Source organism: Lactuca serriola, chromosome 8 (genome assembly GCF_051521515.1).
Source record: "Lactuca serriola cultivar US96UC23 chromosome 8, Lser_US96UC23_V15, whole genome shotgun sequence".
Lineage (NCBI taxonomy): Eukaryota > Viridiplantae > Streptophyta > Magnoliopsida > Asterales > Asteraceae > Lactuca > Lactuca serriola.
The window spans coordinates 190,082,877-190,109,383 of NC_136415.1; the positions used below are offsets into that span (position 1 = coordinate 190,082,877).

Here is a 26,507-nt window from a genome sequence, read left to right on the forward strand (position 1 = left end):
TTTCCTTTTCCATGTTTGGATGTGGTTTTAGGGTAGAATCTCTTATTCAAAATTCTATTGATCCTTTCTGTGTATAATTTGCATGCCTAGTAGCAACCTGCAGTGATTGGTATGATTGTTGTGAGTAGGGAAATCATAGGGTATTTAGGGATTGATTCATGCGAGGTCTGTGAGTCATAGTTTCGGTTATGATAGATTTGGAGGTACTGGGTAAAGCAGGAGGAAAGGTATGGGTAGGTGTGGAAGGTAGTACTGGGACCATACTATTGGAAACACAGGACCCGTACCCGAACCCATGTTCTATCTGGGAATTCCAAAGAAGTTTGGATGGATACAATCTCAATATGGGAATCCTGATCTTTATGTTTGTGTTATGGCCGTTCAGCATGGCGGTTACGCGATTTGGAACAGGGGGATCAGGATCGGGATCGAGATCCGGGGTTGGGTCAGACGGCCCTACCCATGGTATCGATGAGAGGCTGCGTGAGCTGATCACGACCGAGGTTACGAGGGGCATCCTTGACGCTATCCCAGTCATCTTTGGGACGGTCAAGGAGCGCATGATGGAGATCATGGAGGAGAGACTTAGGGCATTCAAGGCCGATATTTCTGCGAGCCAGGGTGAAGCTCGAACTTCCTCGTTCAGGGAGTTCAAGGCGTGTGGAGCTCCGGAGTTTTCAGGGGTCCGGGATCCCATTGTGAGTAAACGCTGGGTGGCAGACATTGAAAATGCTCAGCGTACGAGTTCTTGCCTGGAGGAGGCCAAGGTCGGATTTGCTTCATGTATGTTGAGGGACAGGGCCCGAGATTGGTGGGGCGAGGTTATTAGTCAGATGGGGACAGTCGGTGTGGCTAGCATGACGTGGGCTGAGTTTGTTCGACGTTTTGATCAGGAGTTCGCACCACCTATTGAGGTGCAATGGATGGTGAGAGAGTTTCATGATCTGTAGCAGACTACTGAGACTGTGGCGGAAATCACCGCCAAGTTTCGAGAGCGAGCCTTGCTGATTCCTCAGTATTCGACCGATGAGGACATGAGGAGGACCTGATATCACTCTATGCTGAGGGAGGACATTCGGGAGTTTGTGAGTTTCATAGGGTGCAAAACCCTGAATGAGATGGTTGAGAAGGCTCGTGAAAAGGAGATGGAGTTGGAGTCCCGCACAAAGCGGAAGACTGAGCAGGTACAGGTAGCGGGGACTCAGGCTAAAAAGCCTAAGACCTTTGATTCTTCAAGTAAGGTCCAACAGGGTCGGGGCCGGTGTTCCAAGTGTGGGAGATTTCATAGTGGGGCTTGTCGTACAGCCAAGAAGTCAAGATGCTACTCCTGTGGCCAACAGGGCCACTTGAGTAAGGATTGCCCCAAGAAGGGCTTGATATGTTTTCATGCAACCAGATAGGCCATAAAACGGCCGAATGTTCGAGGTTTCAGGGTGGGGGAGGAGGATCTGTGGCGGCGCCCGCGCCCGCCACTATGAGGATTACTGACGGCCGCCCCAAGGCGGAAGCTCCAACGGTGAAGAGCCGCGCATTCCAGCTGACTACCGAGGAGGCTCGGGCCGTGCCAGACGTTGTGGCTGGTATGTTTTCATTATCCTCTGTTCTTTTAGTGTTAAATGTTCACATGTATGCTTATTATTCTTTGTATAGGGACCTTCCTGGTCAATGGTATGACGGCCCATGTCTTATTCGATTCGGGGGCTACCCGATCTTTTGTGTCCCTTGCACTTAGCAAGAAATTACGGGACGCACCGGGGACTTTGGATACCCCGCTCGAGGTGGAGATTGCAGAAGATCGCACCGTGAGTGCTGCGAGGGTATATCAGGACTGTGTCCTAAATGTGCACGGCGAGAGGTTTCACGTTGATTTAGTCCCCATACCCTTGCGAGGATTGAAAGTGATTATTAGGATGGACTGGCTGGGGGCCAATGGGGCCATGATCGATTGTGAGCGACAGTTGGTCCGGATTCGTACCCCAAGGGGAGGAGAATTAGTTATTCACGGCGAGAGGACCCCGCAGGGTCCGACCCTTTGTTTAGCTGCGAGGGCGAGGAGGTTTTTGCAGCAGGGCTGCATGAGATTTTTGGCCTATGTTTCGGATACGCGAGTGGAGGCAGTAGCGGATATCGATAGTGTACCAGTGGTGCGGGATTTTCGGGATGTTTTTCCCGAAGAATTACCCAGAGTGCCTTCGGAGAGGCAGGTGGAGTTTCGTATTGACCTAGCGCCAGGCGCCGCCCCGATAGCAAAAGCACCATATCGGTTGGCGCCACCCGAGATGCAGGAATTATCTGTCCAGCTCCAAGAGATGCTAGACCGAGGGTTCATTCGCCCAAGTAGTTCTCCGTGGGGAGCTCCGATCCTTTTCGTGAAAAAGAAGGACGGGTCGCACAGGATGTGCATCGATTATAGGGAGCCGAATAAGCTGACGGTGAAGAACCGCTAACCCTTGCCTAGAATCGACGATTTATTTGACCAGCTCCAGGGAGCGTCGTGGTTTTCCAAGATTGATCTTCAGTCAGGGTATCATCAGATGAGGATTCAGGATGAGGACATACCGAAGATAGCTTTCAAGACTCATTATGGGCATTACGAGTTCGTAGTGATGCCATTTGGGCTCACTAATGCTCCGGCCGCGTTCATGGATCTCATGAACCGGGTGTGCAGGCCGATGTTGGATCGGTCAGTGATTGTTTTTATTGATGACATCCTGGTCTATTCTAAGACCAGGGAGCAGCACGAGCAACATTTGAGAGAGGCACTGGAGACCTTGAGGACGAAGAAGCTGTATGCGAAGTTCTCCAAATGCGAATTCTGGCTGAGGGAAGTGCAGTTTTTGAGTCATGCCATCAATCAGGAGGGTATTTTGGTTGACCCAGCAAAGGTGGAGGCGGTGATGCGGTGGGAAGTACCGAGGAATGCCTCTGAGATTCGTAGCTCTTTAGGTTTAGTGGGTTATTATCAGAGTTTTATCCAGGACTTCTCCAAGACTGTCGTGCCATTGACCCGCTTAACCAGGAAGAATGTGACTTTCCAATGGGGTGAGGACTAGCAGAGGGCTTGTGAGACCCTGAGGCGGAGATTATGTGAGGCTCCGATTCTAGTTCTGCCTGAGGGATTGGATGACTTAGTAGTGTATTGTGATGCATCTATTTTAGGATTGGGTGCAGTACTGATGCAGAGGGGGGTACGTGATCGCTTATGCCTCGAGACAGTTGAAGCCTCACGAGGCTAATTACCCCACTCATGACCTGGAATTGGGGGCAGTGGTGTTTGCCCTCAAAATTTGGAGGCATTACTTGTATGGGGTGAAATTCATTGTGTATACCGATCACAAGAGTTTAAAGTATTTGATGGACCAGTAGAACCTGAATATGCGACAGAGGAGATGGTTAGACGTGCTAAAGGACTATGACTGCGAGATATTATATCATCCAGGGAAGGCCAATGTGGTGGCCGATGCATTGAGTCGCAAAGCAACAGGGTTGCCAATTAGGAACATTTGTATAAGGGTGACGGTAAGTCCCCCCTTGGTAGACATGATTCGAGGGGCTCAGGTCGAAGGGGGTGAAGAAAGAGAACTGGAAAATGGAAAGGATTCGGGGGCAGTATCCTTTGTTTGTTAAGGATGGCCGCGGCTTATTGACTCAGTGTGGTCGAGTGTGGGTACCGATGTCAGGGGGAGTGAGGCAGAGACTGTTGGATGAGGCGCATAAGTTCAGGTTTTCTCTACACCCAGGTGCAACAAAAATGTATAGAGATTTGAGGCGGGGCTATTGGTGGCCCTGCATGAAGCGAGAAATCGCCGGGTATGTGGAGCGGTGTTTGACCTGCAGGAAGGTCAAGGCCGAGCACCAGCAACCTCATGGAAAGGTTCAGCCATTACCCATTCCCATGTAGAAGTGGGAAGAGATCACTATGGATTTTGTCACGAAGCTACCACGGACAGCGAGGGGAGTAGAAGCCATATGGGTGATCGTGGATAGACTGACAAAGAGTGCCCACTTCATTCCGATCTCCAAAAGTATATCTGCAGAAAAGTTGGCGGACATTTATGTTCAAGAGGTGGTAGCTAGGCACGGAGTGCCGGTATCAGTGGTTTCAGATAGGGATGTTCGGTTTACATCCAGGTTTTGGAAGAAGTTCCACGAGAAACTGGGTACCCAGCTACATTTTAGTACAGCGTATCACCCCCAGACCGACGGCCAGAGTGAGAGGACGATCTAGACACTGGAAGACATGTTGCGGGCATGCGTGCTGGATTTCGGAGGAAGTTGGGATGCATATCTTCCACTGGCAGAGTTCTCGTATAATAACAGCTATCATGCCAGTATTGACCAAGCACCATTTGAGATGTTATATGGGCAGAGGTGCAGAACCCCAGTGTGCTGGGACGAGTTGGACATCGGGTTTTGGGGAGCACGAAGGTGGTACTCGAGACCACCAGATTGATTCAGCAGGTACACGACCGGTTGCGGGTCGCGCAGAGCCATCAGAAGAGTTATGCGGATCGACGACGATCAGACCTCGAATTTTAGGAAGGGGACTTTGTTTTATTAAAGGTGTCGCCCTGGAAAGGGATTATTCGGTTCCGCAAGAAGGGCAAATTGGGGCCCCGGTTCATAGGACCGTTCAGGATCATAGCCCAGGTGGGCAAGGTGGCATATCGATTGGAGCTTCCATAGGAGCTTAGTCGGATTCACAACACCTTCCATGTATCTCAACTTCGGAAGTGTGTCGCCGACGAATCTTCAATCATACCCTTGGACGACATTCGGTTGGATGGGAGCCTGAATTACGTCGAAAGACCAGTTGCAATTTTGGACAAGAAGACAAAGAAGCTCCGGAATAAATAAGTGAAGTTGGTTAAGGTGCAATGGCAGCACCGAAGGGGTTCCGAATGGACTTGGGAATGGGAAGAGGAAATGCGAGGTTTCTACCCGGAGTTATTTGAACCAGCAGGCTTTGAGGACGAAGCCTAATTCAAGTGGGGGAGAGTTGTAACACCCTGATCCTCAGGTATTAATATTAATATTTTGGTTTGTACTTTAGAACCTACTCGGCGAGTTGGCCTCCCTACTCGTCGAGTAGTAGCGGGTTTGCCCGTGAAGTTTAATGATCTACTCGCCGAGTTCGCTATGGGACTCGACAAGTAGATGCTGGCAAGTGAAACCCTAACTTCGGGGCCTTACACCCTATTTAAAGGGGTCATAAGCCTCCTTTAGCCTTCCCTTTTACAGTTCCTTTCCTCCCAAAACCCTGATTCGAGTGTGAGTGTGTTTCTTGGTGGTTTAAGCTTGAAGAAGAGATTTGGTGAAGGAAGCACTTACGGAAACAAGTTAGAAGAAGCAAAGGACTTGTGGGGATTCGAGATTTACCTCTATGGAGCACCCTCTGAAGGTATAAAGCTGTTCCTTGACTCATTTCTTCCAAAACCCTTTTGTGCATGGATTCTAGGGAAAGGGCTTTTGTGTTTAAGCCAAGATCTGAAGTTGTAACTTCAGATCTGGACTCCTTTTGACCTTGAGATGCATAAAGTTATCCTTTTTTCCTAGCATGAGCCTTCCCTCAAGTGTATGACTCAATTCCAAGCTTAGATTTGCTATTTTGGGGCCTTAAAAGCCTTGCATGCACGTAAAGTTTGCAACTTTACGTGAAAATCATGCCCCATGAGATTAGATCTGTAATTTGGAAGCATTGCATGGCTCCAAGGGGTCTGTATGGCTTGAGAACTGATAGGAATCGACGAGTCTCAGGGGGAGACTCGGCGAGTCATATGAATACAGGCATGGAATCGGCGAGTTGAATGAACAACTCGGCGAGCCCAATGAATATTCCTATGAACTCGACGAGTTGGATGAACAACTCGGCGATCCGGATGAAGTTTTCCTAGAACTCGACGAGTTAAAGGAACAACTCGGCGAGTCAAGTGAGTTTCCCCAATGGATTCGATGGTCATAAGCGTGTCGAGTGGCAAGCAAGGAAACGCGACGAGTGGACCTTAGATTATCAATCAAGGTCGCATGAACTCGGCGAGTCACCTCGATGACTCGACGAGTAGATGTTATCTCGGGAAACTCAGCGAGTCACTAGTTGCACTCGACGAGTTAAGGTCAACATGGACTATTGACTTGATCCTAACTGAAGTGGACCAGAGCGGATTTTAAGGTTAATGACTGGGTATTATATGTCGCTTTTAGGTAGTGAGTTGGAGCAGCTCGTGGGGCATATCCAGTCGAAAAAGTATTAGTTCAGCATTCGTATCAGGTGAGTCTTCTCACCATACCTATGGGTCTAAGGCACCAAGGCCGGCCCATTACATGATTATGGTAGATGTGCTAGATACTCTGTGTTGTTTTACTATGTGATTGCATGTTGTATAAAGACCTTGGGGGAGCTCGTGGCACTGGATGTAAGACCATGTGGGGTAGCGCATGGCAGTCCTAGGTGAAGACCATGTGGGGTAGCCCGTGGCACTGGATGTAAGACCATGTGGGGTAGCCCATGGCAGTCCTAGGTGAAGACCATGTGGGGTAGCCCATGGCACTATTACAGATTTTTATGTATGCATGGTTTATATGTTATGTGTGTAGCTCTATGGCTATCGGGATATGTGATTGTGTGGTATGCTCTGGGAAACTCACTAAGCATTTCGCTTACAGGTTGTTGATTGTTGCAGGTACTTCGGAGCCTAAGGGCAAAGGCAAGGCGTGATGACGTGGCGTGTACTCAATCTCTCTTTTGGAAGTTTTAGGGACTTTCTGATGATTTCATAAAAACACAACGTTGATGTAATGAATGTGAATTGGAAACAAATGTTTTGAAAACTTATGGACTATGTAATCATTTGATTAAGTAAAACGAAAAATTTTCTTGGTAAAATTTGGGTTGTTACATTCATCTTGTAGGTATAAACCAATAAAACATAAAATTTATTGTTTTGAATATTATGATTGGATTTAAAATTCTTTAATTGTGATTTTTCGGTACCGAGGATCATAGTTTTGAGCAAAGGTTGCGACTTGGTGGACCAATTTTGAAGGAAAACATAACAACAATGGTTCTTGAGAGGTATAACCTCTTCTAGCAATCAATGTAGATATTATTTGAGATTTCTATTTGCTTATGAAATATTGCTTCCTTGGGTTTGATTACAGTTACATCCTCAATAGGATATATGGGTACAATGGTTGTAATTATTTAGGATTTAGACCTTCAATAATTATATGTTATGGATTCATTTTAATAATAAGTAATCAAAATGCCAGTGATACTATTTGATAGCTACAATTGTATTTATGTAGAAAAAATGAATTTGTATGGTTTGATGTTACATGTTGCATTCTTTTTTGCTATGAATAGATGTATGTTGAGTTGTAAATAAAACATAAGAGTAAAATGATCATCATTCAACATAGCTAGTTAGAACAACATGGTTTTAATTAAATATATATTTAATCAAACTTCAAATCTAATCAAACCTGTGACTTAATCGACTCAATAACAACTTTCAGACAATCCCTTGGTTTGACTATCAAGTTCAAATTATTTGTTTGTTGATCTTAATTGCTTTTACAAACCAATATTGAAGAAGTGCAAGATTCCTAATGCGTTATTTGATATCATTATCAATAACATAAATTCATATCTTAAATTATAATTAAAAAAATCGACTGATTGATAAAATATTTGTTGCCACTTCATTTGTTAAAGAAAACATAATATCTCACTTAATGTATATTTATTTATTTGTTATTTTTAGGGTTTATTTAAATAAAAACCTTTAACAAAAGAACAAAGAGATATAAGATATCCTTTTATAGAAGTAGCCAACCTGTCAGTTTTGCCAAGCAAAGGACCATTTATGTAAGACTAAACTGCAAATTTGGTTCCTATGGTTAGCTAAAAAATGTGGCTAAGGTCCAAAAAGTTTTCAACTTGTATGAATGGTCGAAAATTAAGAATTTATTGTGGATTTAGTCTCTGATAAACATAAAAGGAATACAACACCCTTTTAATTTGATTTTTACATTTTTTATATTTATTTTGGTATTTTTTATAATTTAAAAATAAAAATAAAAACTTGTCAACCCCTCCCTCCGGTTGTCCCCCCCTCCCCCCACTTCCTCTCTCATGACCCTAATACCACCGACGACTTCAAAACAAATTCTCAATCGAACCACCTTCGTCCTCCTCCTCGTCCTCTGTTATCACCTATCCTCATCAACAAACACCCACCATTCATCTCCTTATCACAGACGCCAGTGTCTCCACCACCATCCATGTCACTCTCTTCCCCTTTGACTATTATGAACATCACCATGGAAATTACAGAATCTTGAGTTGACGCCTCCGACAACAACAATAATGCACCCTCTCCAAAGATATCGATATTGAGGGTTTAATATTAATATTTATTGGATTCCCTACAAATTTGTTGACTAGGGAAGAGTTTAAAGCCAACATTTCAAAGATATTGGCATATTCGAGGTTCTTTACTTAACACAAGACATAGATAAGTGAGAAGGGAGAATATATAGTGGAAATGTGTATGTAGAAGGGGAAGATGAAAGATTAAAATCACGATCGACGACTGTTTTGTCTCAGAAAAAAAATTGAGTGAATCACGGGTGACCATGGTTGAGTAAATTCCAATTTCAGGTTTGCTTTTGTTCATTTCTATTGGGTTGGGTTTGTTATGCTTCCATCTTCTCTTGGATTTACTAGTTCTTAGGGGTATGTGTTTCCTTATGTAACTGATAAATTATTTTGTTTGGCTATTAGTAAAATCAATACTGTTTGACTTCTTATTATCTAAATCAATCGATGGTGATGAATTTTATTGAGACCAAAATTACAGAGTAGTCTTTCTTATTGTCCGAGTAAATTAATAATGGATTTTTTTAATTTCATTATTGTCTTTTGTAATATTGAGACCAATATCCTATTTGTTCTAGTTCTTTTACATATTCTACATACACACCCCAATAGCTCGCCAAATAAAGCGTTCTGGTTCGAAGAAGACAACAGGTTGTTTTTTTTGAGGTTTTTTCATCATTTCTATCTTTCCTCTTTCGCTTATCAAAACATGGGTTAAATATTGGTGTTTTGTTGTGGTTTTATCCTTCTTTTAGGTATGGAAGCTATCTCGGTTCTTTCTGTAACTCATCCTATTGAATCCAAATTAACTCGTTTGAGGACATTCTGCAGCCACAAGAACTCACATGGTAGAAGTTCAGCTCAAAAGGTAAACCATTTTATCATTACAACTGATGTAGTACACTAGTATGAGTGGTTGATTGATGTAACACTTCTTACTTTTCCTTATATTTCTATGCAGGGTAATCATAAAAATGTTGGGTTTTATGCATAAGAACAATCCTATGTGCTCATACAAACCCTAATGCTTGGATCTAGGTTTCTCTATTGTACATGCTTTGAATCCAAGACTAATAAACTTAGATCTAACATATTATGAACTGAATTAGGGTTTGGAGAATTACCTTTGATTGTTATATAGCAATAACAATCAATTCCTTGCTTGGATTGGCCTTAGAAAGCTTAGTGCCTCAAGTGCTGCACCTCTAATGGAGTCACAAACACCATATACAACTTGGATGAAGAGGAGAAGAAGAGAGGCTGCCGAAAAACGACTAGAAACCCTAGAGAATCAGTTGTCCACGTTTTTGGAGCCTAAGGGGTCCTTTATATACTTGTGTGGGCTGCTAGGGTTTCAGTCAAAACCCTAATGGACAGCTTAAACTCTAAGCAGCCCATGGAACCTTCTGGATAAGGCCATGGACGAAAATATGATGGGCTTCCATCATAATTTCGTTCACCCCTTGATCCTTTAGCATTCCTTAGCCCAATAACTCAATTATCCAATAATTGCAGTCCAGTCCCCTGAATTTAATTAATCTCTTTTAGCCACAAAATTAATTATCAATTAATTCTTGACTAATATTATTTAAACAATATGATTTCTCCTTTAATATATTATTCTCATAATATATTAATAAATCATATTTAAACCTTTTTCTCCTTAAATCATCCTACATATTGCTATGGTGAAGGCAACCCAAAAGGACCATGCTCATAATCGGGTCAAGTACATACCAAAATAGTTATGGACTTAGACACTAATCCAACAGTCTCCCACTTGGATAAGTCTAATAACTATTTTCAGTATGACTTCAGAACCTGATCAGCAATCGTAGCTTTCAAAAGCCGCTGTCAACTCTGATCTTATCAGATAGCGTGTCCTCTAGATAAGGGATTATATATTCCTCCATTCTCAAGATATCGTATAGACAAAAGACATTAATTTCAATCATTCTCTCTATATTGTTTCCCGACTTCCGATTTATGACGACTGATAACAGACTACAATTGAACACATCAACTTAGTCCCGGCTTGGCCAAGTGCTTAGGTGTCATCACTAAATCATCGAGAGGCCCACAGATATCGCTTTTATCCCACTTTGAGTAAAAGGAATGGATAAACTTCGACTCAAATGCTCACTTGAATTTACTGATCGAATCACACACAACAATAAGTTTTATAACACCAAGTTACTAGTGCGTTTACTTATTATCAATGTGCAACCGACCAACAAATAACAACTCACACGTCTCGGTTTCAAGAATATACAATATTATCGTCTCACTAATCACTCGTGATAAAACCATGAAGTGATCCAAGTGAGCGTGGGTTTAATCCAATACTCTAATCTTATCAAAGCACTCATGAACTCTGCAACAAACTTGTGCTATGTCTAAACACTTCAGACAGTCTACAGACAGATTCATGACAGTCTTTATTCATACCTACTCCCAACGTATGACCGACTGTGGATGTTTGAATAACCTAGTTATTATGGAAGTCAAAACATGCAAATTGAAACATAACAATAATACTTAATCCTATATGGTCTCAAACTTGTGAGAGTAAATAAAACACTTCTATTTAACCACCATATTGATTACTCATTATTATCGTTTACTGTTTCAGAAAATCAACTTATTACTTAAATTACAACAACAGCTGTCCCATGCATAAAGCATGCACACTATGTTTCCTATGGTCCTTACTTTGTGAAATAGATCAATTGAAAAACCTTTTCAATGATGCTCATTTCACAATTCCCAATCCTTATCATTAGTGTAAGAACACAAGGTTCTTTGCTACTATTAGAATATGCTAGATTCTAACATCTTATGCAACGATCCTTTCATAAAGTCATAGCACAAAAGTCACCAAGACTTGGCTAATAAAATTACAAAGTACTTTCTTAGAAATTGTTACAAGACAATTCCATAGACGTGAAGTCTCACATTCAAAGTACATTCCTTTGAACATCCTTCTTGCATAAAGTTTTCTAATCTAGACACAGAATCTCAATATCCAACTCCCAATATGGAAACATTTCCACATTTTCCATATGACAACTCATTCTTAATAGAATCTTATCTATTCATAATAATGTCGATATGATCCATCCAATACCATACTTCCAACTACTCACAAGCGACCAATCTTCAGCGAACTTTGGATCGTCCTTTGATAGTTGTTTAATAATTTTAGTCAAAATCCATTCTAGTCCTTTTTCCCTCTTAATGTGCTAGACATTTGAAAATTTTTAGAATGGTAAATATTATAGCATTTGCAATCGATCCTATACCCGAAGCGTATGGGACACGATGCATAATGTCTTACATAAAGATATGATACTTTACCAATCTTTTGCCATAATATTTTATGTGTCATGTTCTCACAATTCGAACTATGAAGAGGGATGCCGTAATCATAATCGAATTTTAAGAACACACAATGTATCCTTTGACTGAAAATGTTAAAATTTCTCAATCTAAGCTTTAGATTTTGAAATGAAGTATAATATTCTCTCCCTTAATTATAGCAAAACAACTTTTCAACCCATGCAACTTTGCAAATTGAATCTTTGTTTTTCTATAATTAATATTGCTAACTTGCAATACTCGCCATAATAATCATACAATCATAACATTTATGCTCCCACTATCATGATGATTATTATCATATAAGCATAACATTTATGCTCCCACTAGCTTTGACATGTATTCAGAAAACAAATGAACTTTCAGAAAACAATGCCTATTGAATTTCTGAAATTCATATTTCTAATACCAGATGCTTCGACAAGCCTTTATCTAAGCTTCTTAAACTTATACACCTTTTCCTTAGATAGCTCATATGTGTGCTTAAACAATTTAGAACTTATGTTACTAAGTTCCAAATGTTCAAACTAATTGCCAAATCTCACAATTCGAACTATGGAAAGGGATGTCGTAACCATAATCGAATTTGAGAATACAATTTTCACAATTGCTATCTTCTTAAGATCCCTCTTAGTGAAAGCATTTCCTCACAGTCATTTTCATGAAGGAGGGAATCTTATGACACTTTGATTTTACGGTGTATAAGTTCCTATCCATGTGAATTTGCCAAAACCAAAGTTTGTGACAAATTCAACCTCATATGGACTGAACTTTCTTAATCTTGATTTCTTTCCTTATGGTAACACGAGTGCCCACCATGTCTTCCAAGTAGTTTAGTAATTTGTCCTTACATATCAATGTACTTTCCATCGAATAAGGCTCTAGTATGCATTTAAATGAGAACTCATAGAACTCACATACACAATTAACTCAATTGGAATGACATAGAAACAAAATAATGTCAGCACGACAGGTTGTAAACCTCAAGTCGTGTGCTAGTGATGATCTATAAGGTTTATTCTTGATTTGTTCTTGAAACCCTTCAAGAGCATTAAGACTCCCACTGACTCCTTGATATATAAGATTCTCTTGTCAAGAAACATTTGTTGACAAAGCAAATATTCAAAAGTTAGTGTAGTTCTTATCAAGACAAAACACTTCACATAATTGGTCCTAGTTGGTCTCTATCTTATCCAAGAAAGCACAACTTACAAATTTCAAATGTGCAAATAAGAAAACTTTTCCAAGTTCCACATTTGATGAGTGTTATAAACCTACTTATGACTTTTCACTCAATGTCACAATCTTGACTCTAAGACTTGATATTGGAACGAAGTATGATTGACTTCTTGATTTAACCATTTCTACAATTCTCGATTCCTCTTCTTAGACATGCAATTGCACTAAGACTCACTTAGAGGATCAATTGATACAAGGTTCTTAATCATTAAGACTTATCATAAAACACAATAAAAGGTACTCTCCCTTCTTCTTAGAATGGAGAAACTTTTATCTTTCTGCCTTCTTGATTCTTCTTATTCGTTCTGCTATTCATTGAAACCTTTTCAATCAACTCAGAATTACACTCAATCTTATAAGTATAATCATATTTACTAAACTTTAGTAAATCATGACGAATATCTTTGTCACTCTTGTGGTGGACTTGATCAATGCACAACCTTGTGTACTTGATCTCCTTGTCCTTCAATAGACACTTTGCCAAAGAATTAGTCTAAGTTTCCCAAATGTGAAAGTTTTTCATTCATCATACAATACACATTGCATGATTCCAAGTTTCTGTCCAATTGAAACTTGGGCGATGAGAAACTCTCCCTATTTGGTAAACTTTTGACATTTCCACAAATAACATAATTAAGAATCAAATCCATTGTTGCTAATAATAGAAACATCAAACATAAATTCTTTCATACATGCCATTGCAAGGATAAATAAATAAGATAAAGTCAAAATTCATTTTATTGCGGAAAAATTTGTCCTTACAATGCAATTCAATTGAAAAACTATGTTATTACATATTTCTTAACAATCTATTCTAACTCCAAGTAGTAGCTCAAGAATCCATTCTTCAAGTAATGCGATCGAAATCCATTTCTTCACGATTAGATTCAGCTCACTTCTTCCCTTAAGCTTCCTCGCTTTTCTTTGATCCTACAAAACATCAAAATGTAATCTTATTACATCATGTATTAAGAATCTAGAATAGGAACTTAAAAGAGTTAGATAATGGATTTTACCTGAAGTGGAGCCATACGTCTTGACTCTCCCATCTCTTAGATCTCTCAGGTAAATAGGGCAGCTTCGTCTCCAATGCCCCTTCTCTTGGTAATAAAAGCAAATGGACTCCTTTGGCACAGCACATCGGACAATCACAGACTTAGTTCTTTCTGCACTTCCAATGTTGCCAGTGTCCATTGAAGTTTGGGAGTTTGATTCATCAGACAAATTTGCTTGACCAGCACGCCAAATCATTGCTGATTCAGCAGCTATAAGCAAATAGGTGAGATCAATTAGGGTCACGTCGTGGTCCATCATATAGTACTTTCTAACAAACTCACTATATGATTCAGGAAGTGACTGAAGAACCCAGTCAACAGCCAACTCACTTGAAATCTCGACACCCAACATGTTTAACCTATCAATGTGTGACTTCATCTTTAAGGCGTGCGCACACACAGGTTTCCCATCTTCGTGTTTACTTGCCAAAAGGGTTTGAGTGAGCTTGAACTTTTCAAGACTTTGAACTTGTGGGTCAGGGAGAATAATTGGAGGAGGTGGAGGAAGTGAAGCATGACTCTCATTTCCTTGATCGTATCTCGGAACGTCATCTTCATTTGGAAAGCTTGTTCCAAAGGATTTGGCAAGACCATTGTAAGATGTAGACATCTACAAAACGGGAGAAAATTCAAGTTAAGTTGATTAGAACTCTTGATGCAACACCCAAATGAAACATCAAGCTAGGATCCAACACAATACTCTACAACCTAGAAGAGGGATGCCGTAATCTAGTTACAGAATATTTGAAGGTAGGTAAATGACGATTTACCAATTTCCACCATGAAAAACGAAAAGGAAGATTAAGTTTTAAATGAATTGACACTCCTAGATCTTTTGAGATTCATTGAACATTTCAATGGCATGTTTAATCTCGATTATGCCCTACTATTTGTGACTGGGATGCCGAGGATCACAAACAAGGTGTGAATAACCATACGAATCACGTAGTGCACCCAATGCTACAATCACCTAATCAATGTGCCGGTTAGCCACACACGCTCCATTGATCTATGACAAACATCGAGTCACCCTTCGCTACCAATGTCATCCCCAAATTAGTGTGTCGGTTAACCACACACGCTCCACTAACGTTTGACAAGGGTACGAAGTGTAATTCCATGGGTTAGCATACAATTTCACATTTTGCCTAAAGTAACTATGATTTGGGAATTTGAAAAAGTATTTAGTTACTTTGTACTTCATTATACTTATAATGGAAGGTTTTTGTCCTATCCTACCCGTTCGGCTAACGACCCTCCACTAGTCAAGAGTGCGGTGGGTAAGAGTGGATACCCATTCAATCGCCATTTTATAGGCAATTTCTTTAAACACCCCTTATAGACCAGCTTCGTGAATGAGGCCTACTAACGGTAAGACTGACTGTTTACTCATACATATATAATATTAGACTTTTAATGTTATATATAGTATAGGGTGTATTTTACACTTTTAAAATACTAGGTGGTTTAATTTAGTAAAATTATACTTTTAATTAAATGTAAACCAAGACTTTATGGGTTTATTAAATCACTTTTAATTATACACTTTAATTAATTAATAAAACCATAAGGGTGTGATTTGAACTTTTCAAATTACTAGGGTTTTAGAATTTAACATTTCAAAATTAAACTTTTAGTCAAATTTTAAATTCCAAAACTTTGAGGGCAAGTTTTGAAACATTTCAAAACATTAGGGATCAAACAACAAATAATTCAAATTAAACAATTAATTTCATAATTATCTATTTTTTTGACCTAATCTTATTTTAGTCATCAGATAATTACCAAATAACTTTAAATAATCCATATTTATCACATAAACAACCAATATTTAAAAGATTTGAAAATATCTATTGTTTTGGCAAGGATAAACATATAATTAAGATAAAAATCGGATTTTAACTTCAAAAAACAAATTAGGCATCAAATCCAAGTCAAAACAGCAGCCAAAACCCGAAAATCCCTCTGTCTGATCCCTGGACTCGCCGAGTCAGACAGACTCGCCGAGTTCATCCACTGACTCGCCGAGTCAGGTCGGGCAGAGGCCAAAAAACTCGATTTTCATCAAATAAAGTAGTTAAGCATCACATACAACTGAAACCAATCAAGGCTCTGATACCACTGTTGGGTTTTATGCATAAGAACAATCCTATGTGCTCATACAAACTCTAATGCTTGGATCTAGGTTTCTCTATTGTACATGCTTTGAATCCAAGACTAATAAACTTAGATCTAACATATTATGAACTGAATTAGGGTTTGGAGAATTACCTTTGATTGTTATATAGCAATAACAATCAATTCCTTGCTTGGATTGGCCTTAGAAAGCTTAGTGCCTCAAGTGCTGCACCTCTAATGGAGTCACAAACACCATATACAACTTGGATGAAGAGGAGAAGAAGAGAGGCTGCCGAAAAACGACTAGAAACCCTAGAGAATCAGTTGTCCACGTTTTTGGAGCCTAAGGGGTCCTTTATATACTTGTGTGGGCTACTAGGGTTTCAGTCAAAACCCTAATGGACAGCTTAAACTCTAAGCAGCCCATGGAACCTTCTGGATAAGGCCATGGACGGAAATATGATGGGCTTCCATCATAATTTCGTTCACCCCTTGATCCTTTAGCATTCCTTAGCCCAATAACTCAATTATCCAATAATTGCAGTCCAGTCCCCTGAATTTAATTAATCTCTTTTAGCCACAAAATTAATTATCAATTAATTCTTGACTAATATTAATTAAACAATATGATTTCTCCTTTAATATATTATTCTCATAATATATTAATAAATCATATTTAAACCTTTTTCTCCTTAAATCATCCTACATATTGCTATGGTGAAGGCAACCCAAAAGGACCATGCTCATAATCGGGTCAAGTACATACCAAAATAGTTATGGACTTAGACACTAATCCAACAAAAAACTGTGCTTCTATTATTCCATGTTTAAACAGAAAGGGAAGACATGTCGATAAATTGCAATATGAAGGTTTTGCTCCCGACAATTCTACCATGACAACTTTGATGTTATACAATGCAAATAACAGATTTTTCACACAGGCAGATTCCATATGGAATGAAATTATAAACAGTTCTTATAATCTTGATATTCAAAGAATTTTGGGCCTAATTGATGCCTACATTGAAGGGAGGCTTTTTGATGAAGTAATCCAAATTATACATCAAATTAGTCTCAGGCATCCTCAACTACAACACCAAGTTTATGAACACACCATATCTTGTTTTGGTAAGATAAGAGAGCTTGAGTTAATGGAGAATATATTAAAAGATATGGTCTCAAATGGTTTTCCTGTTGATTCTACTATGGGTAATGCTTATATCATGTATTATAGTCATTTTGATTCAATACCCATGATGGAAAACGCTTACAAACTTCTAAAAAGCTCAAGACTTTTGGTTGAAAAAGATGGGATTAGGGCAATTTCTCTTGCTTATATAAGGGACAAAAAGTTTCATACTTTGGGAAACTTCTTAAGGGACGTGGGTCTTGGTAGGAGAAATGCAGGGAATCTTCTTTGGAACTTATTGTTATTGTCGTATGCTGCAAATTTTAAAATGAAGAGTTTGCAAAGAGAGTTTTTAAATATGTTGGAAGCTGGATTCGAACTTGATTTCACTACTTTTAATATTCGAGTTGTAGCTTTCTCAAAGATGTCTTTGTTTTGGGATTTGCATTTAAGTCCAGGGCCCGCCCATGGGCCTGGGCATGCTGGGCGACCGCCTCGGGCCCCCAGACGCCAAAGAGCCCCGTATTTATACCTGTTATTGGGTTATATTAGTTGCAGCCCATATTTTTTAGGCCTATATTAATCACAACCCATATTTTTTTGGCCCAAAATGAACTCCTGCACGACTACGCCCAAATTGAAGAAACGGGAGTGTGACCTACCGTGTTTGAGTTTCTCGGTTCCAATTTTCAAGACTCAATTGAATCTTGGGCGGTTTGGCTTCTCTTCAGCTTCGCTAGTTCGCTTCCATGGAAAATCTAAACGACACACCATCTCTAATGGTTAGTTCTCGATTCTCCTTCTTCTATTTCTAGTTCAAGACTTCAAGTTAATCGGTTACCCTTCTCCAATCTCCTCCTCTTCTCTGAATTTTGATTTTCTAATTTGCCATCGTCAATTAGCTGATGATGGATTACATAATACTCATTCTCTATTTCTCTTCTATTTTCTGATTTGATTTTTCTGAAATAGCTAGTGGAGTGGTACTATGGTGGTTCTCTTTCTGATTTCTGAATCGTTCGGTGAATCCGTGAATGGTGATTTCGGATTTTGTATGAACTTTGAAGACTGAAGTACAATACAACGCTTTGATCTGTGAGTCTAATTTTTTAATCTATGAACTATTTGTTTATTTTGTTAAGAGTATGCAATGGAAGGTGATTTAATTATTGATTTTGATTAAATAAACTTTTGTAATGCTGATTTTGTTATGAATGATTAATCAGATTTGAGATTTGAGATAATAAGATATGAAATAAATTTTCTGATTTCTTTGTTTAACTATTTTTTTATGTTCGGATATAAGATTTGAGATTGCTCAAAGATTATTAACAGTTAAGCTAGTTATAGACTTACAGCCTACAACCTACATGTACTTTCTTTTCAAAAAAATTTAATCTATTTTATGTGATTTTTCTAAAATTGAAATTTCTCATATTTAAAGATTATTTTGTATTTTTAATCTTCAGATTTCTCATTGCTTTGGGAACAAAGGATTAAGGATATAATCTTATAAACAAGCAACAGAAAGTCAACTGCTGAGCAGCCACATTAGCCATCAGGTAGTCTATTTTCCCTTTATTTTGTTAAGTTGTTTTTTGTGAATCTGTGTGATTGTTTGTTATCAGTTATCTTGATTGTTATCTGTTAAAAATGCCTCCTAGAAAACATATGTCTGGAAGTGAAAAACGAAAAAAAAACAAAAAATTGAACAATTTAATGATTCTCAAAAAGGATCTATGAATAAGTTTGTAAAAAAATAAATTCTTCTAATGTAGAAGATAATGTTGCACATAAAAATGTTTTAGGTGAAGAAGATAATGTCATACACGAAAATGTTTCAAATGAAAATGTTGTTATTGACGATGAAATTATTAATAATGAATATGTTAATTTCTCTCATGAAAATGTTAATATTACAAATAAGAATGAAAATGAAAATGGCATGAATAATAACAATGAACAATTTATTCCACCTTTAGATATATATGATCCTAGTAATTGGAATAATCTTGATAATAACTTAAGAGATCTTTTGATTGAAAAAGGGCCAATAAGAGAAACAAATTTTGTTTATCATAAAGATAATCTGTCTAGACATTTTTCTTATGCTTCTTATACTAGAAAGTTAAGTAATGGTGAGACGAGTGATCGAAAATGGCTAATTTACTCAAAACAAGTTGATAGAGTGTTTTGTTTTTGTTGTAAATTGTTTAAACCTAATAATTATGTTACTAAAATTTCTTTAGCAAATGATGGATTTAATGATTGGAAACATCTATTTGATAGACTTAACGAACATGAAAATAGTTCTCGACATCTTTTTTGTATGGATTCTTGGGATGAAGTAAAAACAAGATTGGATAATAATAAAACAATTGATAAAGATTTACAAAATAAAATTTTAACTGAAAAAGAACGCTGGAGGTAAGTTTTAAAAAGAATAATTGTTGTCATAAAATATTTGGCAAAATACAATTTGGCTTTTCGAGGTTGTAATTAAAAACTTTTTCAAGAAGCTAATGGTAATTTTTTGGGAGCAATTCAAATGATGGCAGGAATTTGATGTTATAATGCAAGAGCATGTTAGACACATAGAAAATCATGAAACTCATCTTCATTATTTAAGGCACAAAATTCAAAATGAAATCATTTCTATTTTAGCTAATAAATTTAGAAACTCTATAATTAATATTATAAAAGAATCAAAATATTTTTGTGTTATCCTTGATTGTACCCCCGATGTTAGTCATCAAGAACAAATGACTCTAGTTATTCGATGTGTGAACATGTCTAATAATAAAATAAAAGTTGAATAATTTTTTATAGAATTTTTGAAAGTAGAAAACACATCAGGTTTAGGACTTTTTAATGAGTTATTAAATCATATGGTCTTAATATTGATGATGTAAGAGGACAAGGTTATGATAATGGTTCTAACATGAAAGGAAAACACCAAGGGGTTCAAAAACGATTACTTGAAATTAATCCGAAAGCATTGTTTATGCCATGTGCTTGTCATAGTCTTAACCTCACATTTAGTGATATGGCTCATTCTTGTGCTAAAGCTATTTCTTTTTTTTGGAGTTTTGCAACGCATTTTTGTATTATTTTCGGGTTCAACTAAAAGATGGTCAATATTACTTGATAAAGTCCCTAACTTAACGATAAAATATTTATCTAATACTCGTTGGGAGAGTTGAATAAAAAGTGTCAAAGCCATTAGTTTTCAAGCTCCTCATATAAGGGATGCCTTGGTAGAATTATGTTCATCATGTGATGATGCAAAGTCTAAAAGTGAAGCTGAAAGTTTAGTTCATGCTATTGAAAGTTATGAATTTTTACTTGGTATGGTAATTTGGTATGATATTTTATTTGCTATTAATAAAGCTAGTAAAAAAATGCAAACCAAAACTTTGTGTATTGATGCCACAATTGATCTATTAAAAAATATGATGACATGTTTTAAAAATTATAGAAATGAAGCTTATGAACTTAGTATAGATAATGCTAAGGCCATTGCATCGGATATGGATGTTGAACCTATATTCCTAAAAAAACGACAAATTATTAGAACAAAACAATTTGATGAAACTAATTGTGAAAGTATTTTACTATCACCAGAAGAATCATTTAGAATCGAGTATTTTATATATATTGTTGATGTGACAATTGCGGCATTAGAGAGTAGATTTGAGCAATTAACAAACTTTGAAAATATTTTTGGATTTTTATATGATTCAAAAAGGTTAAAGTCATTGGATGAAATTGAACTTAAAACAAGTTGTACTAATTTTGTAAATAATTTTACTCATAATGACTTATGCGTAGCACCTGGTTCTTGGTACGTATTTCTTTTTATTTTTATCTAAGTGTTTTGCATTTTTGGCCTTGGACTCGGGAAGTTGAAAGACCAACTCGCCGAGTAGAAGCGGGACGGGGCGTGGGATTTAAGTGATGGACTCGGTGAGTCGAGTCCCGGACTCGACGTGTAGGCCCTGGCTAGACAACAACGCTAATATGCGGGTTTGCACCCTATTTAATCATCTCTTTTAGCCACCACTCATCCCTATTGCTTCTAGGAACCCCCCCCCCCCCCCCCCATAGCAAACCCTAAGCGTTTTGGTGCAAGATCTAAAGCTTTTGAGTGATTTTTGTGGTTTTTAACCTCAAGGAAGAAGGAAGAGCATAGAAGGATCAAGAGGGGACTGAAGGATTCGAGTTTGGTTCATCATTTGTAGCCTTTGCAAGGTATAAAGTCTGTACCTTGCTTGCTTGTTTATTAGATCCCTTTTGGGGAAGATTTAGGGCTTTTTAAGCCATATGAGGTAACCAACCATGATTGCAAACATGGTTGGGGATCAAGAAGTTGGATCTAAGTCTTGGGAGGGGTCACTAGGCAGATTTGGGTTGCTTTTGCACTCAAGGAGGGCTTCATGCAACATTAGATCCATTTTAGAGCCTTTTTTGCTCAAAAGTCCCATGCATGCATGTAAATTTCGTAACTTTACGTGCTAGATCGAGCTTAAGGTCTTAGACCTATCATTTGGACAAGTGTTGAACATCAGAAATCGAGGATTCAGGGTATGGATGTTACCGAATCGGTGAGTCCGACCTTGGGACTCGACGAGTCCGAAGCATAAAGTCCCATATCTGTTAAGGGTCAAAAGAACTCAGTTGGGGTTAGAAGGGTTGTAGCAGGTCATAAGGAGTGACCCAACACATTGGACTTAGCTTTAGACCTGGAGTTCATGGGACTCGACGAGTGCTAGAACAGACTCGACGAGTCTAAGGCAATCTCCTTATGATTGGGGATGAACTCGACGAGTTGTTCTTACAACTCGATGAGTCAAGGACAGGACTTGTTCATCAGATGAAGGTGAAATCGACGGGGCGAGTCGGATGAAGGTTCATTCGATGTTCATATAGAAGAGGAACTCGTCGAGCCATCTCCAAACTCGTCGAGTCGAGTCGTGCATAAGGACGTGTAAAGGGATAGGGACTCAACGAGTTGACGTCCCAACTCGGCGAGTTGGGTCAACTTGAAGTTGACTTTGACTTGGACTTGATTGGGGGTGAAATAGTCACTTTACCCTAAGAATAGATATTAGTTTCTGACTGAGTATTTTGTAGGGATTATAGGCGGAGGATTTCCGGAGCAGCAGCTGACAGAGATTTCCCACACGGATTATCAACAACTACTTGTTCGAGTTGAGTTACCTTCCAGTAGCGGTGGGTCTACGGCCACAATGCCGGCCCCCCAGTAGGGGTTGTATGTTAGATGATTGTCTTTGTGATATCATCTAGGTTTGCTACTACCTGATATGTTATATGCTGGCATGATATGTTATATGTGATAGTAGTAGAGTTCGGTTGTTAGGACCGAAGGGTAGGTCAGGACCTCATATATGTCTGACAGTATGTTATGATATGTTTATATGCTGGCATAATATGTTATATGTGATAGGGGTGGTAGGAGGGGAGTAGTCCCCAAGTTCGGTTGTTAGGACCGAAGGGCAGTTCGGATACCCCAGATATGTCTGATAGTATGTTATGTTCTGATATATGTGATAATAGCAGTAGGGGTGGAATAGTCCCCGAGGGTCGGTTGTTAGGACCAACGGGTAGGTCAGCACCCCAGAATGGCTTGACATGGGTAGGTCAGCACCCCAGAATGGCTTGACACGGGTAGGACGGCACCCTAGAATGGCCGCTCGGGTAGGTCAGGCACCCCAGAATGGTTGTACGGGTAGGTCAGGCACCCCATAATTGTCCGACAATATATATGCTATGTGATTGTATGGTATGTGGTACGATGGTGGAACTCACTAAGCTTCGTGCTTACAGTTTACAGTTTTGGTTTCAGGTACCTCTTCAGCGAAGGGGAAGGAGCTGGCGCGGTAGCGACACATCATACACACACTAGAGTTTTCTTGGGATTGTACTCTGACATTATTCTTACTTTTGTGAACTGTTTTAGACATTAGTTGTGGTTTTTATGAAAAGTTATGATTAGCTGATCTTTTCCTATAAATGTTTTTACAAGTCGATTAATTAAAAATGAAATTTTTGGACTTGAAAATTGGGACGTTACAAGTTGGTATCAGAACCCTTGTTTGAGGGATTCGGACACACCTTCGGGGGTGTCTGGACTCAAATCGGGGGATTAAAAGATTTTTACAAGCAAAATGGTTTCCTAAAAACTAAGATAAAAGGGTTTTGAGAAAGAACAAAGTGTGTGATGTGCGCAACCGGCCGAGCTCAAGTAAGTATTCCCCAAAGTACCCATACAAGTTTATATTATGTTTATCAGTTTCAGTAGAACAACATGCTAGAATATGACTAAGGGTCTAGGAATGATGCCTTATGTGCCTGCTTTATGTGCTTTAGCTTATGAGAATTGCATGCCAGTATTGAGTAGACAGTAATAGGATAGCCTGTTTAGGTTATGCCTGGTAGTATGAGCTCAGCATTGTATGCTAGTACAGTTTCTCACTATGAGAACAGAATTGATTGAGTAGTTTTTCCTGTGTCTGAATGTTGCTTGCTTTGTGCTTTGTGGGACTCTTAATGATGGGAGTTAGCCATTAGGTGAATACCTCACGTCACATGTGATTAGGGTGGGATAATCTCAGAGTGCTGGATTTGGCCCTATTGCGCAGCTCTTGTTTGAGTCTAACTGTTGTAGGGACGAGTCTTTTACTCGAAGAATTATCCGAGCGTCATTACATGTGATGTTATTCAGGTAATGGCTAATTGGCATTACAAGAAGCCTTCAACAGCTGAGGACCGGTTTGGGTGGAGTCAGAGATTTTCCCTTGGGTAAGCCTAGGATGAGAATAACAGAGATTAGCAGTAGTAAAAGGGACTTGGTGGAGTCAAGGCAGTCCTTTAGGAAGGTACGGATAGATGTGGAAGGTAGTATGGGCCCGTATTACTGAAAGCAGAGGATTCGTACCCGAATTGAGGAAGGCTGAGGCAAGACCGGGGAAATTGTAGTGGATGAGATCCCTCTCGATGTATCAGTATCACTAACGGTTGTCTCTGTTGGGTTTTAGTATACTACAACATCCTATGGTGCACATACAACCCTAAATACATTGGATCTATCTTTTCACTAATTATACATGCAAATGGTTTCCAAGGTATTAATCTTACAACTATCATGCATTTAACATAAAAATATAATATACTAGTTAGCATGATATAACTTTTGATGGAGCTTGAAGTCTTGGTGTATTTGGCCTTAAAGAGCTTATCCCTAATAGTGTGGAAGCCTCAAATGAAGTCACAACACATCATGGACAAAGGTAGGACTTGAAAGAGAATTCCATCCACCAAAAACCTCCATATTTCTCTAAGAAGATACAAGTGTACACGTTTTGGTCATGAAGTAGCACATTTATATGTTGGATTCCAAGAGTCATGGGTATAACCCAAATCCATACCCATGGGTGTTATGATCCATGGTCCATGTGTCCCAACTCTTTATGTATCCATACATAAACTTGGTCCAACATGGATCATAAGCCCAACATATATAAATATAACTAATTACCATAATTAGTCCCCATAGATTTAATTAGTATCTTTTGATCACTAAATTAATTCCAAATTAATTCTTGATCAATACTAATTAAAAAATATGATTTCATATTAATATATTATAACTTATAATATATTAATAAACCATAAATAACCTTTTCTCAAAAGTCCATCCAAACAAATTGTCCTGATGATATGCAACCCAAATAGACCATGCTACTCTCGGGTCGAATATATACCAATAATAGTTATGGGCTTAGACACCTAATCCAACAGTCTCCCACTTGGATAAGTCTAAAACTATTATTCAAGTATTACTCCAAGATCCAGACTAGCAATCGTAGCTCTTAAAAGCCACTGTCGAACTTTGAACAAATCAGTGACATGTCCATTAGATAAGGGATCATATATTCCTCCATTCTAGATATCATATGGGCTGAGACATGGATTATAATCATTCTCTCAGTCCATTTGTTGTTTCCTGATTTCCGATTTATGACGACTGACTAATTGAACAAATCAAATCAGTCCAGGCCCGACCGAGCACTTACGTTTGTCATCACCAAATCATCGAGGGGCCCACAAATATCGCTTTTATCCCTCCAAGGGTAAAAGGAATGGATAAACTTCGACTCATATGCTTGTTCTATTACTTGTTGAATCATAAACAAAGACACGTTTTATAACATCGAGTTACCAAATGTGTTTTCATGCAATCAATGTATAACCAACTCATAGGCAACAAGTCATATCTTTAGGTTTGAAGAATATAAGATATTATCGTCTCATGATCACTCGTGATAAAATACATGAAGTGATTCAAATGAGTGTGGGTTGAATCCAATAGTCGAATCCCTATTCCAGGAGTACTCATGAATGTTGTAGTAACTCTTACTATGTCCACTACCTTGGACATCTACAAACCTGATTCATGAAAGTCTTGCCTTAATACCTACTTCCAACGTATTATCGATTGTTGATGATTTGAATAACTTAGTCATTCGGAAAGGATAACCTAGTTATTCTGGAAGTCAAAACATGCAAAGTGAAACACAAGAATAATATTAATCCTCTATGGTCCCAAGCACCTTTGAGAGTAAATAGAACACCTTTTATTTAAACACCATATTGATTACTCATTATTCGTTGTATAATGTTTCAAATAATCAACTTGATACTTGAATTAAAACAATAGTTGTCCCATGCTCCAAACATGTAAACTATGTTTTCTAAACACTAGTCATGCCATACACCAAGTATGCACACTATGTTTATCTATGATCTTTGCTTTGTGAAATAGATCAATTGAACATGATTCCAATGATGCTTATTTCACAATCCCAAATCTTTATCGTAAATATAAGAATTCCAAATTCCTAACATTTAACAAAATCTGTTAGATTCTAAACTTATATGCATTGATCCTCTCGTAATGACTATGCACAAAGTCACAAAGACTTGTCAACAGACATTACAGAGCATTCCAATGGAGATCAATTCCATGGAAACGAAGTCTCAAATTCAAAGTACATTACTTTGAACATGCTTCTTGCATTAAGCTTTCTAATCTTACACAGATTTGAAAGAACAACTTCAACCTATGGAAACCTTTCCAGATTCCCATTTTGACTATCACTTCTGAACAAGAGTTACCTCTTTTCAG

The 26,507-nt window shown here is 38.5% G+C and overlaps 1 protein-coding gene across 1 annotated transcript in view; it reads left to right on the plus strand.

Moving 5' to 3' along the window:
• Positions 1 to 563: 563 nt before the first annotated feature.
• LOC145067699 (pentatricopeptide repeat-containing protein At3g42630-like) overlaps positions 564 to 26,507 on the plus strand; it is a 47,505-nt gene continuing 21,561 nt past the window's right edge. Inside the window, exons 1-5 of the mRNA XM_079014778.1 lie at positions 564 to 926; positions 8,959 to 9,031; positions 9,136 to 9,248; positions 9,342 to 9,361; positions 17,006 to 17,758. Coding sequence (XP_078870904.1) covers positions 564 to 926; positions 8,959 to 9,031; positions 9,136 to 9,248; positions 9,342 to 9,361; positions 17,006 to 17,758 — 1,322 coding nt within the window. The remainder of the gene's footprint in view (positions 927 to 8,958; positions 9,032 to 9,135; positions 9,249 to 9,341; positions 9,362 to 17,005; positions 17,759 to 26,507) is intronic.